At 41.6% G+C, this 13,418-nt stretch overlaps 2 protein-coding genes across 2 annotated transcripts in view; both read left to right on the top strand.

The window, feature by feature from the left end:
- Nucleotides 1–375: 375 nt before the first annotated feature.
- Nucleotides 376–4,145, top strand: LOC102210398 (GTPase IMAP family member 4-like). Its single transcript, XM_005751237.1, has 2 exons — nucleotides 376–441; nucleotides 3,190–4,145. Exons 1-2 carry the CDS (start codon nucleotides 417–419, stop codon nucleotides 4,104–4,106), a joined length of 942 nt encoding a protein of 313 aa, XP_005751294.1. The 5' UTR covers nucleotides 376–416; the 3' UTR covers nucleotides 4,107–4,145.
- A 6,093-nt stretch (nucleotides 4,146–10,238) lies between these two features.
- Nucleotides 10,239–13,418, top strand: part of slc13a5a (solute carrier family 13 member 5a) — a 26,122-nt gene continuing 22,942 nt past the window's right edge. Inside the window, exons 1-2 of the mRNA XM_013915437.1 lie at nucleotides 10,239–10,313; nucleotides 13,214–13,302. Coding sequence (XP_013770891.1) covers nucleotides 10,248–10,313; nucleotides 13,214–13,302 — 155 coding nt within the window. The 5' untranslated portion in view covers nucleotides 10,239–10,247. The remainder of the gene's footprint in view (nucleotides 10,314–13,213; nucleotides 13,303–13,418) is intronic.

The following is a 13,418-nucleotide window of genomic DNA, read 5'->3' as shown; positions in this document are numbered from 1 at the left end:
AGTTCCCAAACTCACGGTCACACCACCACATCATGTTAGGACCATAGCCACAAACGATTTTTTTACTTTATGAGTATATGAGTGTATGACGTGTTAAATGCAACCATTAGTGTTGTGGATGTAAACAAGGCCCACAGAGACCTACAGAGGAAAATTGCAATTAATTTTCAGCTCAATCAGCTGTTGTAATCAAACGTTGTATTTGATGTCATTCATTGTTCAGGTTGTTCTTTTCTTATAGCTGCATCATGGTAACATTTGTAACCTGGGTTACCCATTTTTCCTCATCTCGCGTATAACGATGTCACATGTTTGAGGGCAGGACTAGAAGCAGACTCTCATACTGAGACACTATAAACAGAAAGCAGTCAGACATGCAACACAATTACAAACAAGCCACTTACAGAGGGACAAACATGGACAGCACATATGCTCTGCTAGGTAAGTACATGGAAACTAATAGAGCTCACTACACGTCTGTTTTTAGCACTTATGTTCTCTTCTCTATTTCTTTGGTTGTTTTGCTTTTGTTGTTTTTATGTTTTTATTATTATTTGTAGAATCTGATCTAACATATTCAGTCAGTAATTGTTTTGGGGTTTTTTTGATGTTTTTTTTTTTAAATAGAGATTGAAAATATGACGTCATTCAGGGGTAAAACCACAAAGGATTCTGGGAACTCGTGGCGAGAGGTACTAGCGCACGCAGGCTTTCAATTGAAATTACATCACACAGCGATAAAAAGAAACACAAAAAATGTCAAGAAGCTGTTGTATTATTAACTGCAGTAGCCGGTCGCATGACAGCCACGGGAAGCCGACGGGTAAAGAGATCAGTTTTTATCGGATTACGTCGTTGAAGAGAAATTGTTCGAGTCGTGTTTCCAAAGTAACAAAGAGGCGACGGATGGCCTGGATTGCAGCCATTCAAAGACCAAATATAACGTCCCAGAACACTCACTGGTTAGTCTGCTCCAAAGCATTTCCACAAAGGTCAGTCTGCTGTTATAGTTAATACGTCATTTTTCTTAACATAATTAGTGATATAGGTTACAAGCAAGTCTGGCGCTGAACAGAAATTGTCGCGCTATGCTCCTTTATTTATTGTGCATAAATAGTGAATTGTCAGTGCCAGAGATGGGCAGTAACGCGCTACTTGTAACGCGTTACTGTAATCTGATTACTTTTTTCAGGTAATGAGTAAAGTAAGGGATTACTATTGCAAAATTGGTAATTAGATTACCGTTACTTTCCCGTAGGAACGCTGCGTTACTAAAACCGTGATTTTTTGCGAGAATGTCTCACAACAGTGACGTAAGCGAGTGCGACGTTCGTGACAACAGCTGTGTGCAGATCAACAATGGATCACATATCGAGTGCAGAGAGAGAGTATGAGCGTGCAGCGTTTAAAGCGTGGAAGTACTGACCTTACTTTGAGTTTGATTCCATAAAAAGTGACAAAAACATTAGTGTCCGCTGTGCGTGGGAAGAAAACTTCTTTTTACAGCGAAAAAACCCCTAAACTTCCAACAAGCACCGAGTAGCTACGACGTAATGGGAAACTCACAGAGAAACTCGCGGATTCTTCCACTGACCGCGGCACACCTGCACCAGGGTAACCCTCCGCCTACCCCACTCCTGCTTTACAGGTGAAAATAGACCAACAGGACCGCTGAGTCTTTGACTTTATTTATTTTCTGCTGTGTTTTACTTGCATCTATTTGAAAGACTGAGTGTAAACACACAAAATATTTTATTTTATGTGCAGAAAATAGGTTTAAATGTTAAACTAATTTCTTCCAGTCAGAGAATGTTGCATATAATTAAATCTTTGCTTGATGCATAAAGTTAAAAGATTAAAACTAATAAAACAAGTTTTAAAAAGAGACGTTTCCATCTGATTACATTTTGTATGATGGATTATGCAGAAAAAGTAGAATTGGGCTGAAAGATCTATCACTTTATCACCTATTCAGGTTGTAAATCGTGTTTTTAAAAAGTAACTAAGTAACTAAGTAATTAATTACTTTTGAAGATAAGTAATCAGTAAAGTAACGGGATTACTTTTTGGGGGAAGTAATCAGTAATTAGTTACTGATTACTTTTTTCAAGTAACTTGACCAACACTGGTCACTGCTACATTTCTGTAATGAACCAGAAATTATTTCCACTACTAATTAATTACCGTTGAGCTCAAAGGTCCTATTAATAAACGGTTAACGAATGTGTGTTTATGACGACGATTTGTGAGACTGGTAAACTTATGATACGTACGATGGTCTTTACTTTCTACACGGTGCATTTCAAGGTCCTGCACCCATCCGTCGGTAAACTGTACCTGGGCTTGTTGCAGTGACCTGAAGTTACTAAACTTCACGAGTGTGTGCACTCACTCCAAGAACCGTGTAATTATAAATATGAGCGTGGTGAAAGTCGGGCAGCACGCTAACGTCTTTTGTCTACTCTGTGTGCTCGTGAGGGTCTGACCCTTTCGCTCCTTTGATTTTTTCCTCGTATCTTTTCTTTGACTTTTCATCAAGTCTGTCTTTGTACGGACCGGCATTGTTCTCCTTCGTTTTGTACAGAACTTTTTGGGGGGAAAAGAAAACGCAAGAAGGTTTTGGAACGGGAGAATGAACGTTTTGCGGTGCTGCAAATGCTTGCGTTTGATGCATTGCTTTGATTGTTTTGCCACGAGGTCCCAGCATGCAATGCGCGAAAGTCACGTGGTCTGTCAATCTCTATTAGTGTGTGCTGAAATATGGGATTGCTGAACTTTTTCATATTGTAAATGTCCAGTTATTAAACATTTTAACACGATAATGTTAATGTTGTAAAAACAGGTTGATTTTAGATGGATTGGTCCACACGTAAAACAGACCCTCTGCTTCCTGTAAATTCTATGTAACTTCTGTTTTAAAAATTCGTATTAATATAACGTTCTTGCAGTTCTTTCTTGCAAAATTCATCACAATTGCAAGGTTTTGCTTCTCCTTCATCCATCTCAGCAGCCTGGTACTGTCTGTTACTACTGTTTAGGCTCCAGATAACTAAAGCATACTTTTTAAAGTGCTGATGTTTAAAAAAAACAAAAAACATTTTCTTCCAAAGGAAAAGGGAACGAAAATGTCAGATGTACACATCTGATCAACATTAACATCAGCGTCATGTTTTTAACATTGTTTGGCAGATGATGAAGAAGAGGAAGAACCCAAGTTCCGGATAGTCCTCGTTGGGAAAACTGGAGTTGGGAAGAGCGCAACAGGAAACACCATCTTAGGAACAAGAACTTTTATATCCACAACATCTCCTTCCACAGTAACGTTAGAGTGCCGAAAGGAAACGGGAGAATTTGGTGGTCACGCGCTGGCTGTCATTGATACTCCGGGTCTGTTCGACACCAGCAAAACTGAAAAGGAGGTGAAAAGAGAGATCGCTAGATCAATCTCATTTGTTGCTCCTGGTCCTCATGTGTTCCTGGTTGTGCTCCAGGCTGGCAGATTCACAAAAGAAGAACAAGAAACAGTGAAAATCCTTCAGAAGGTGTTTGGAGAAACAGCAGCACAGTACACTATGGCCTTGTTCACACATGGAGACAATCTGGAGGCCGACGACATGAACATAGAAACATTTATCCATAAAAGTAAAGCTCTCAATGACTTCCTCGATCAGTGTCAGAGAAGATATCATGTTTTTAACAACAGAAAGAAAGATCCCACTCAGGTCAGAGAGGTGTTGGAGAAGATCAACACAATGGTTCAGAGAAACGGAGGAAGCTGCTACACCAATGAAAAATTCCTGGAGGCAGAGAAAGCCATAAAAGAGGAGATGGGCCGACTTCTGAAGGAAAATCCAGGCATGACACCCCAGGAAGCACGGAGACTGGCAGAGAAAGACAACTGGTTCATCCAGGCCGTTGTGGCTGCTGCTGGAGCAATTCCTGGTATTGGTCTGGGAGCTGGTGTTGGACTTGCTGTTGAAGTTGCTATTGGAGCAGGTGTTGGAGCTGTAGGAGGCCCAATTGGAGCTGCAGTGGGAGCTGTAGTGGGAGCTGTAGCTGGAGCTACAGTTGTGGCCGTGAAAAGCGGTGCATGTCCTATACAGTGAAATTCATTTAGCTGTGACTCATTAAAGTCAGCTTAACATGAAGATCAACAGTGAGGTTATTATCATATCGTGTGTTTTTACTGAATCACGTTTACTCAGATGTTTGTTTATCATGAATGTTGATGAAGTGATTATTGAGATGTTCCTGAACTCTTCAATCGAAAATAATCAGAAGGTCAGATCATTGCTGTATATGCATGAATAAACACATTAATAATGAAAGCTGAGGAGTGGTATCCCTATTCAAATAATAACGCTACGGGTAAACGTTTAAGCTTTCAGATTATTAAAAACTCTGTTTTAGGTCTGTTTTCAATCAGAAGTAGGAGCACCGAATTATTCTTTTCATATAAAATAAAAACTGTGCCTCCACAAAATGTTTCAAAAGACTAAAGAAAAAATTGCTTTAACTGTTGTTTTGTTGGTAATTTTCGCTTTGTGTTGCTGTTGTATCCTTTTATTTTTTTCACTTATTAGAAAATGTACTGTATTTATTCATGAGTCAACACTGTGTGCATGATAATAATTGTAATCACTTTTTCCCGTGTACAACTTGTACAACTTTAAATGTAAAATCAAAGGAAACTGATCAAATGTAGGAAATTGGATTCAAATACATTGCATCGTACTTTGCTTCATGGTTTCCTCTGATTTTTTCCATTTTCTTTCATGTTACAGTTTAATATAGTATATATGTATATCATCCAGTGTTTGTTATATCATATTCTACCCATTAATCTTCTCCTGATTATCGGGGGCTGAGCAGCATCTTGAGTGAATAAACTCACATCTTCCTCTCCTCAGTCACCTCCTTCAGCCCATGTGGGGAGGCACCTAGGTGTTCCCACGCCAGTCGAGGCATATAATCTCCCCAGCATGTCCTTGGTCTGACCCGGGACCTCCTGTTGGTAGAACATTCACAGAATGCCTCATCCAGCCACCATCTGAGTAAGAGGCCTGAACCACCTCACCCGGCTCCTTTCGATATGGAGTTGCACTTCCACTCTGAGTTTCTCCTAAATGATTAAACTCTTTGCCATATTTCTAAGTGTCAGCAACTCCCATGCACCCTTTGGAGGAAGTGTGCAGTCTCTCTCTTAACCACAGACCAATCCATCGTTTAATCTTCCACTCCCCCGTGAACAGACTTGGAGGTGCTGATTCCCATTCCTGGTGGTTTAGACTCACCTGTGAACCAGTCCATTGTATGCTGAAGGCCACTACCTGATGAAGCCAACAGAACCACAACAGAAAAACACAATTCAATTATAGCGCCAAATCACAACATCAGTCACCTCAAGCTTCTTTATATTACACGGTATACCCCCTACAACAATAGAGAGAAAACCCTGTGTGAGCTAGCACCTGGCAACAGGAAGAAACCTCCAGCAGAACCAGGCTCAGGGATGGCCAGCAATCTCCACGATCAGTCGGCGGTGAGGGGAGGAAGACGGGACAAAAGACACTGAGAGCCAGAGATGAAAAATAAATAATGATTAAATGCAGAGTGGTGGAGCAATGAAAGTGTATGCTATGGCTTCTAATGATGCTGCCTAAGGGAAGCATGTATAATGTACACAGAATTGGTCCTAGCACTGAACCCTGTGGAACTCCAGAACCTTAGTGTTTAAAGAGGACTCTCCATTTATGTGAACAAAGTCTATTAGATTGATATGATACAAACCACTGCAGTGCTGCACTGAGGTCTAGCAGAACAAGCACGGACATGAGTCCGCTGTCAGAGGCCATAAGAAGATCTCAACATACCCTTCGTAAATACTAATATATAGAGACCCCTACCAGCAATCATTCATTTATTTATTTCTGTGGCTTTTTGTTGTTGACATGCTGTGTAGGTGTGCACTTGACCAGCTGATATCAACATAACGGGGAACCTTTGACTATTGTTCACCTGTAGTTTGAATCATAAGAAGTGTCCCCGTACAGAGATGTGCTTCTGATTTTGTAATGCAGCTCTGCTTGTGTTGAGTGGAACACCCACCACTGCTGTGTCATAAAAACATCACATGCTTAATTTTGACGTTTGAAGAGTGCAGATCGATTGGTTGTTTACACCCACCTCCTGCTCTTTGTCACTTAATGCAATCTTTCCGTTTTTGTGTTTTTTGGGTCCATCTTCGCACTAGCAATTGAAAAATAAAGCTACCGGAAACGGTCAACTCTACATCAGGTCTTAATACAGGAGGTCAGCATTTTCTCGTGCACAGGGTCTATAGCTTCTGTGATGACAAGTAGAAGCTGGTGTAGACGTTGGTGAACCCCAGGAAATAATCCACAACAAGTCGAATCATTTATGTAAAAACACTTATCATGTCCCTTTTTATTTTTTGGTTTCTTATGTTGCTCGAAACTGGAAATTTTTCAGAATGATGCAACACCACATGAATATCACTCTTCATCACACTTTTCAGGTCAGCCTTCAGCTGCTATCATGACCCCTGGGTGCGAAGCACTAAATGATGCAAGACCTGTATTTCCCCAGGAAAGACCAACACGAGGGCTGGTTTCTGTGTGCAACTCTAAGGAAGCGATCCTTCCTCTGTCATTTCCTATATCTGTGTGCAGAGCAGCTACCTAAATCCTGCTCTCACAGAAGTCGATCATGTTGTTAATCTTATTACATCCTCAGTGCGTGCGACGCAGGGTGCTGTGGCTTCTCTGAAAAAGAAAGCAATCAGTCAGCGAGGTTAGACTCTTTCCTATAAAGTATCTAAATGTGAATCTAAGTATGACATTTTATCAACTTCTTTTCATCATTTTTGGCATTAATTTGACAAAGTGTTCAGTTCAGCAGGCTTCAGTTTACAGTAGGTGCCCCACACCATGTGAGTCAAACACACTAAAACACGTGGTGCTAGTATTGTAGTTAATATTCAGTATTTTCACTAGACATACCTGTGCTCACCTCAACGCCCAGCTCTGGGGTTGGACTCTGTTCTGGTCTGGAGTTGGTGAAAGGCAGTGAGCAGGGTATGCTGCAGGTTTCACAGAGGGATGAGAAGGTTGCTTACAGTTTGGTCAGTGAGTGGGGCAGTGGAGCTGCTTCTGGTGACTGCGTTGTTCTTCTGGGAGACTTCTACGCTCACATTGGCAGAGAAACCTGGAGGGGTGTGTTTGGGAGGAGGTTTTCTGTAAAAGCGCGCCACTTTGGGTGTGTATACGTTCCAAGACAAGTTAGCTTCTGAAGAAATGTATAATTTCGTGTTGTTTTTTCACAGTATTCACAGCGTGTGAAGGCTATGAGGCTGATAAAGTGTGGATGCACTGTGTCACTCCTAATCAGCACACTCCTCAGGGACAGCAACACTTATAGGGCTTTGGAGCGTGATGTCACAGGGGTGGGCGTGGAAAGGATTTTGGCCTGATGCGCCATTTTCCAGGTCCAAACAAAGCGCAAGCGACAAAGGAGCGAAAGCACACACAACAGCCGTGGTTCGTACTTGCTGTGTGGTCGGCTGCAATGTTCGATCGCACAACCGACACAGGAATACGCTTAAAAAGGGTTTGTGCTTTTATTCTTTGCCAACCTGGAAGCAACATGAGGCAGCTCATATGGCGGCGTTACAAAAAGAAGGCGTCCAGCCTGGATAGCAGCCGTGAGACGAGCTGATATCCAGTTCGCTTCAATCTCCAGATATCACTTAACTTACCGGACATTTTCATTCCAGTAAGTTCTACATATGTGTTCATATCACTCTTTATAGCTTAATAATATTATCGTTGGTGGTTTCGGAGGTTATAGAAATTGCGAACAAACATCGAATGGAGTGACTTTGCAGACATGCGTGTTATGTAACGATTCGCTAATTCTTTCGCACAACTGTAGGGAAGCCTGCCTATGAAATGGATGTAATATGTTGCCCGATTATCAATGTGGGAGTTTGCATCAACTTTACTATTATGGACACATAATATGACAACGAGATTTTAGCAGTTCATTGATTAATGTATAACATCAACTGTGGTGGGGGGTGAACCATGGCTATTACACTCGATGCGCTCCAGCTGACTTACCCTGGTTTGAATGATGACGTACTCACAGTTTGGTGGCTTGAAAATAGCCAAATCTGCACCCAGCCGTTAGTAAATTGGATGTGCGCCTCCAGCGACTTGTAATTACGAAACTGGTTCGCAGTGTAAGCGCGTACTCCACAAACAACATATGTGAAGATAGGACAGTGCTTTTAACTGTGTTTCTTGTCGTCGTCGTTCCAACACAGTGTGTTTGTTTTGATTTGTGGCGCCACGCTCCCACTATATATTGCGGCGTGACGTCAACTCCAAAGCTCTATAAGGTGTTGAGGCCCCACAAGCAGCTGCTAGAACAAAGTCACTTCCCAAACAGAAGCAGAAAAAGCCATCATCCACCCTACACACCACCCATATCCTGGGGACACGACGCCCGCGTGTATGGACCTCTGAAGAGTCGCAGCGTGATCTCAACTACCTACAACACTCACTGCCATCACACAAACACTGTGAAGCACAGCAGACCGTGACTAAGTGTGACACCAATGAATAACAATAAATAATATAATTAGCTTCAAATGTTTTATCTGCTGAATATGATACGACAAAATCACATTCACACTCAATCAAGAAATACTACAGATGAGTTGGCAGTGAACAGTTTTAGTTCAGTGTTTTAGTTGGAATAAAGGCGAGAAAAAATGAATGCAACAAACTTAAAATGAACCAGTGTGAACTCACATCAGTTTGGCACAACAATCCACATTTACTATGAAACATAAACTGAGTAAAATTTAATGTCTCAAAATATAAAGTTGTCTTTTTTTCTCATTAAATTCCAAAGCAGTCATCAAAGCCTCATACTGCATATTTTATGTGGGTCCATATGTAAAGGTCCACTTTCATGATTGTTCTGAGTTACAGCAGTTTTTCACATACTGCAGTTCGGTACATGAACACTGAATTTCATGTTCAGGAACATGAACCAGTGGATGAAATTCATTTCATGCTGCTATGAGTCTGTGTTGCTATTTAATATCTTAAACTATAAACCAGCACACTCGTCAAACAGACTCTCCAGATTAAAATAAATGATCAGAGCTGTGGACAGACGATCTCAGGCTTATGTTGTTCGCCAGCCGGCACTGGTTTACTTTTTTAAACTCTTTCTTTGGACAGGTGATTTTGGCCTTCAAGAGTTTGCCAAGTGAGACACCAGATATCTGCTCTGTGACTTTAATAACTGAAAACAGATAAATGTTGAAAAGCTGAAGGAGGCTTGGTGCAGTTCAACCTGTGTCCACTGAGCGGCAGCAGAGGACCAACTGCAGACCGTAAAAGCGACAGAAGCCAAAGATTTTATCCAGCTGTCATTTTTCCAAACACACTACGAACTGATTTGAATCGACGTGCATCTGTAACATGCCTGTGACCTTTCTCTCCAAATAAACTAAAACTTGTATTTCTCAATTTAATTCTGGCAAAAAGAGTGAAGTCTAACAAAAAGGATAAAATAACATTAAAAGGTGATGAAATATTATTAAAACATTTAGTTAACGACAGTAGCAAAACAGTGCAGGTGTGCAGCACAGCACACAGATTGTCTGAACATATGCACTATATACGTGCATGTTGCACTGTGGTGTTGGAGCTGCTCTATGCTACAGTTAGCTTAGCTTTATATTTTTGCTGTTAATGAAATGGGACCAAACGGAGCAGCAAACTGAGATGAAACATTTATCTCCATAAAACAAACAGTCCAAAGACCACTGGATGACATCACTGTGGTTTCATCCTGTCACGGTTCTGGGTGGGTTCGACCCGGCATTTTGAGTTTATTATGTTTTCGTTTATCTCTTGAATGATCGTTGTGTTACCTTTGTGATTTGTTGGTTACTATTTAAGTTCCATGTTTCTGTTCACTCGTGGTTAAGGATCTGTGTCATGTTTTGTGTGAGTTTAGTTCTGCGTCCTTGTGTAGTGATCGCTTGTTTCCTGTTTTATTGTGAAGGTCTGTCTCATGTGAGTGTTCAGTTTTACCTCTCGTCTCGTTGATTATTCTCAGCTGTGTGTAATTCCCCTGTGTTTCTCTGCGTGTATTTAAGTCGTGTCCTCTGTCATTGTAGTTGCTGGTCTGTCTGTGTATCTGCCATGTTTCATCCGTGTGGTCCCTGCCGTCAGCATCATGTACCACCATCTTCCTTCCTTTATGTTCAGGTTTGTGTCCGTGCTCAGTAGTTTAGTTCTCCGTTTTGCCGTTTGTCTCTCTTTATTTTCGTGTTCAATAAATCACCTTCACGGCTGCCTGCGTTTGGATCCTCCTTTTCCTTTTCCACACAGCTCTTCTCAATCGCCGTGACACATCCATCTTTTACATACTAAACAAATGAATGTGTGCTGGATTTAAAGTAAGAAATGCACAGAATGAGAAAACCCAAGCAAAGCATACAGAGCCTTTATCTACTGACCCTGCGGCGTTTAACCCCCTTGCGGTCACAAGTGTTGTTCGTCTTTTATAGTTTAGTTCAACCTTTTTATCAGTAACAGATTGGGGTTTTTATTCAGCTGACTTCATTATGTTGGTACCAGTGTCTTGTATTTTAATCCATGTATGTGCCAGAACCCGATTTTTCTACTTGTGACTAACTTGTTTATCCAGGCTGTTTAAAAGGTGTTTCCATGTCTACTAACATGGCCTTAACTGCTAAATATTAGGTCAGGGTTAGAGAATATTTATTTGTGTAATGCAGTGTTGCCCCAATTACAAAGACAGATGGCCTTTGTCTGACTGAGCTGGTCTCACTGAGTCTAAAACACAGCAGGAGGACGACAGAACAAATAATCAGAGTTGGAGAGAGAGGAGCAAAAGCTGGAGTGAAGAGGAAGAACAAGGAAGGTCATTTTAGGGCAGGAATTACAAAAGAAGAAATGTTTGAGAGAAAAACTCAGTTGTACATAATGATGTTAATTTTTAGTTTAGTTTCACTCATTTGAACTGCAAATATTTTAATAACCAAAAGGCCTCTGTTGGCCAAGAACAGAAAAGTTCTGGTTGATTGGAAATCTTAGAGAAAATGACTCTTAACCTTTGTAAACACTTTGTCTGTACTTTTGGTCTCAGTCACTAGTTTAAAGTCTTATTGAGTACAGCAACGATCACTTTGTAAGTTATGGTCTGATTGGAGTCAAAAAGGCTGACAACTGTCCAATGACCATGCAGCGTCCTTCAGTTTCATCTGTGCTTGTGGCGTCTGATTTCAAGCATGGTGACAGAAATAAGGGAGGGGGGGTCATGGTTTTAGAAACACTGTTTAATTGGAGCATAATATCAAGCTGGGATATTGATCTGGTCAGTGTGTGTGGGGGGGGGTAGTTTCAATTCTCCAGGATGGCACATGAATACGTGCCATTGCCTGAAGGTTTGCTGTGTCTCCCAACAGTCTGAGGAGCATGGAGGAGATTCCAGCTGGCAGGCGGTTACCCTCCGAGAGCTGGACAGAGCCATAGAAGGCCTTAACCCATCAGTGGGTCTGGTATATACTCTGTACAGGATGAGCATGCCCAGAGCTATAAAAGGAGCTCCAGCAGGCTGCTGGTGTGAATGTCTCTGACCAAACAGATAACTTCATGAGGGTGGCCTGAGGGTCCAATGTGCTCTTATGGCCCCTGTGCTCCTTTTTTGGCACTGTGGAGTCCAAATGGCATTTTGCCATAGAATACCAGAATTGGTGCCCTGTTCTTTTCATAGTGACAGCAGGTTCACCCTGAGCACATTCAGAGAAGCCACGCCTGTAACATCCTTCAGTGTGATCAGCTTGGTGCTGGTCAGTGATGGTCTGGGGAGGCATATCCATGTTGGGAGACACAGACATCCTCAGGCAACAACATCCTGAATGGCATTAGGTATCAGGGATGAAATCCTTGGACTCACTGTAAGACCCTGCGCTGATGGTTCCTGGTTTCCTCCTGGTGCATGAGAACGTCCGGCCTCATGTGACGAGAGTATGCAGGCAGTTCCTGGAGGATGAAGGAATTAATACCACTGACTTTCCCCTGCACTCACCAGACCTTAATCCAGTCGAACACCTCTGGGACTTTTTAGTTCATCTGTCCAGGAGGTCAACGATGAGCTCTCCCTAAACATCCCTTGTCTCATTAGAAGCATGCCCCAACATTGTCAGGCATGCAAACAAATTGGTACTTTTTGGAGTTGCTTCAATGAAATTTCAGCAAAACGAACTAACCTGCCGTTGATTTTTCGGGTGTCTTTGAATTCAGCCCTCTTGATCATTTTATTTTCCATCAAACGAAGTGACGCCCTTTAGTGCCGAACACGTTGCCCAGTCCATTTCAGTAGAGAGATCCTGCCTGACTTGTCTCCCATTGAGATTTTTTTGAGCAGTGTATATTTGCTTGGACTACACCCTACTGTCTATTGGGGGCTCAGTGCCATTTCTCTCAATGCCATTGGATGGGAGCATCAATAGGGCCAGAGTTTGACTGTAAGTACAATTTTAATGTCCTTGTGACATAATCAACAGTCAACGGGACAGAAAGCGTACACTACAGACAGGCAGAGCTAAACATAAAAAGCAACATCCAATGGTGGTTAGAAAGTAGTCCAAAGTCCAACAAGCAGATGTAAGAACATCAAGTCTGGGACAAAGGCTATGTAAGCACACAGGATGTCTGTAGTTTCTCACTCCGACAGGTCATGGTAGTCTCAAGAGCTTGAACAAAGAAAGCAGACGGACGTCTTTAAGTTTGTGGAGATGTTTCATCTTTAGCCTAAGATGCTTCTTTGGTTCTAAAAAAAGAAAAGGTGGAGAGTCAACTTCTTTGTTTGTGTGTCTCTTGTCTTTGGATCTAGACATTTAAGGGTTCTTTCGTGGTTTTGACTGATGATTGTCTGTGTTTATGTCTCAGTCTGATGTCTTTCCCCCTTAAATCTAATCCTTTTTTCTCATTTAAATCGAATTGGTTATGAAACATTAATGGATAAAAAAAAAAAAAAAATGATCCTGGACAGTAGGCTACTTTTCTTTAACTATATTTTTATTCTTCAACATGTCCTTTGTTTCATTTAAACATTTTAAAAATGTTGAACTTTTATCCAGCTCCGCTTTTCATGTGATCCATCCGAGTGCTGGCACAGTGAGGATGAAGAAGTGCTCGGATGTGTTGACCCCGAGCAGCAAGATAACAGGTGAGACTGACGCAAACGGATCTGATTTCCACTTCAGTGTTTGTTCTGCTGAGAGTTTAGATAAAGTGTGTGTGTGTGTGTGTGTGTGTGTGTGTGTGTGTGTGTGTGTGTGTGTG

The sequence above is a fragment of the Pundamilia nyererei genome, unplaced genomic scaffold (genome assembly GCF_000239375.1).
Source record: "Pundamilia nyererei isolate P.nyererei 1_Seehausen unplaced genomic scaffold, PunNye1.0 scaffold00304, whole genome shotgun sequence".
NCBI lineage: Eukaryota > Metazoa > Chordata > Actinopteri > Cichliformes > Cichlidae > Pundamilia > Pundamilia nyererei.
This window is presented reverse-complemented; position numbering and strand designations above follow the sequence as displayed.

What these genes read in the sequence shown, in the direction of transcription:
- LOC102210398 (XM_005751237.1), top strand. Translation starts at nt 417, where the DNA reads ATGGACAGCACATATGCTCTGCTAG. An exon ending in CAGCACATATGCTCTGCTAG is followed by an intron (nt 442 to 3,189) that starts GTAAGTACATGG and finishes ATTGTTTGGCAG; the next exon opens with ATGATGAAGAAGAGGAAGAA.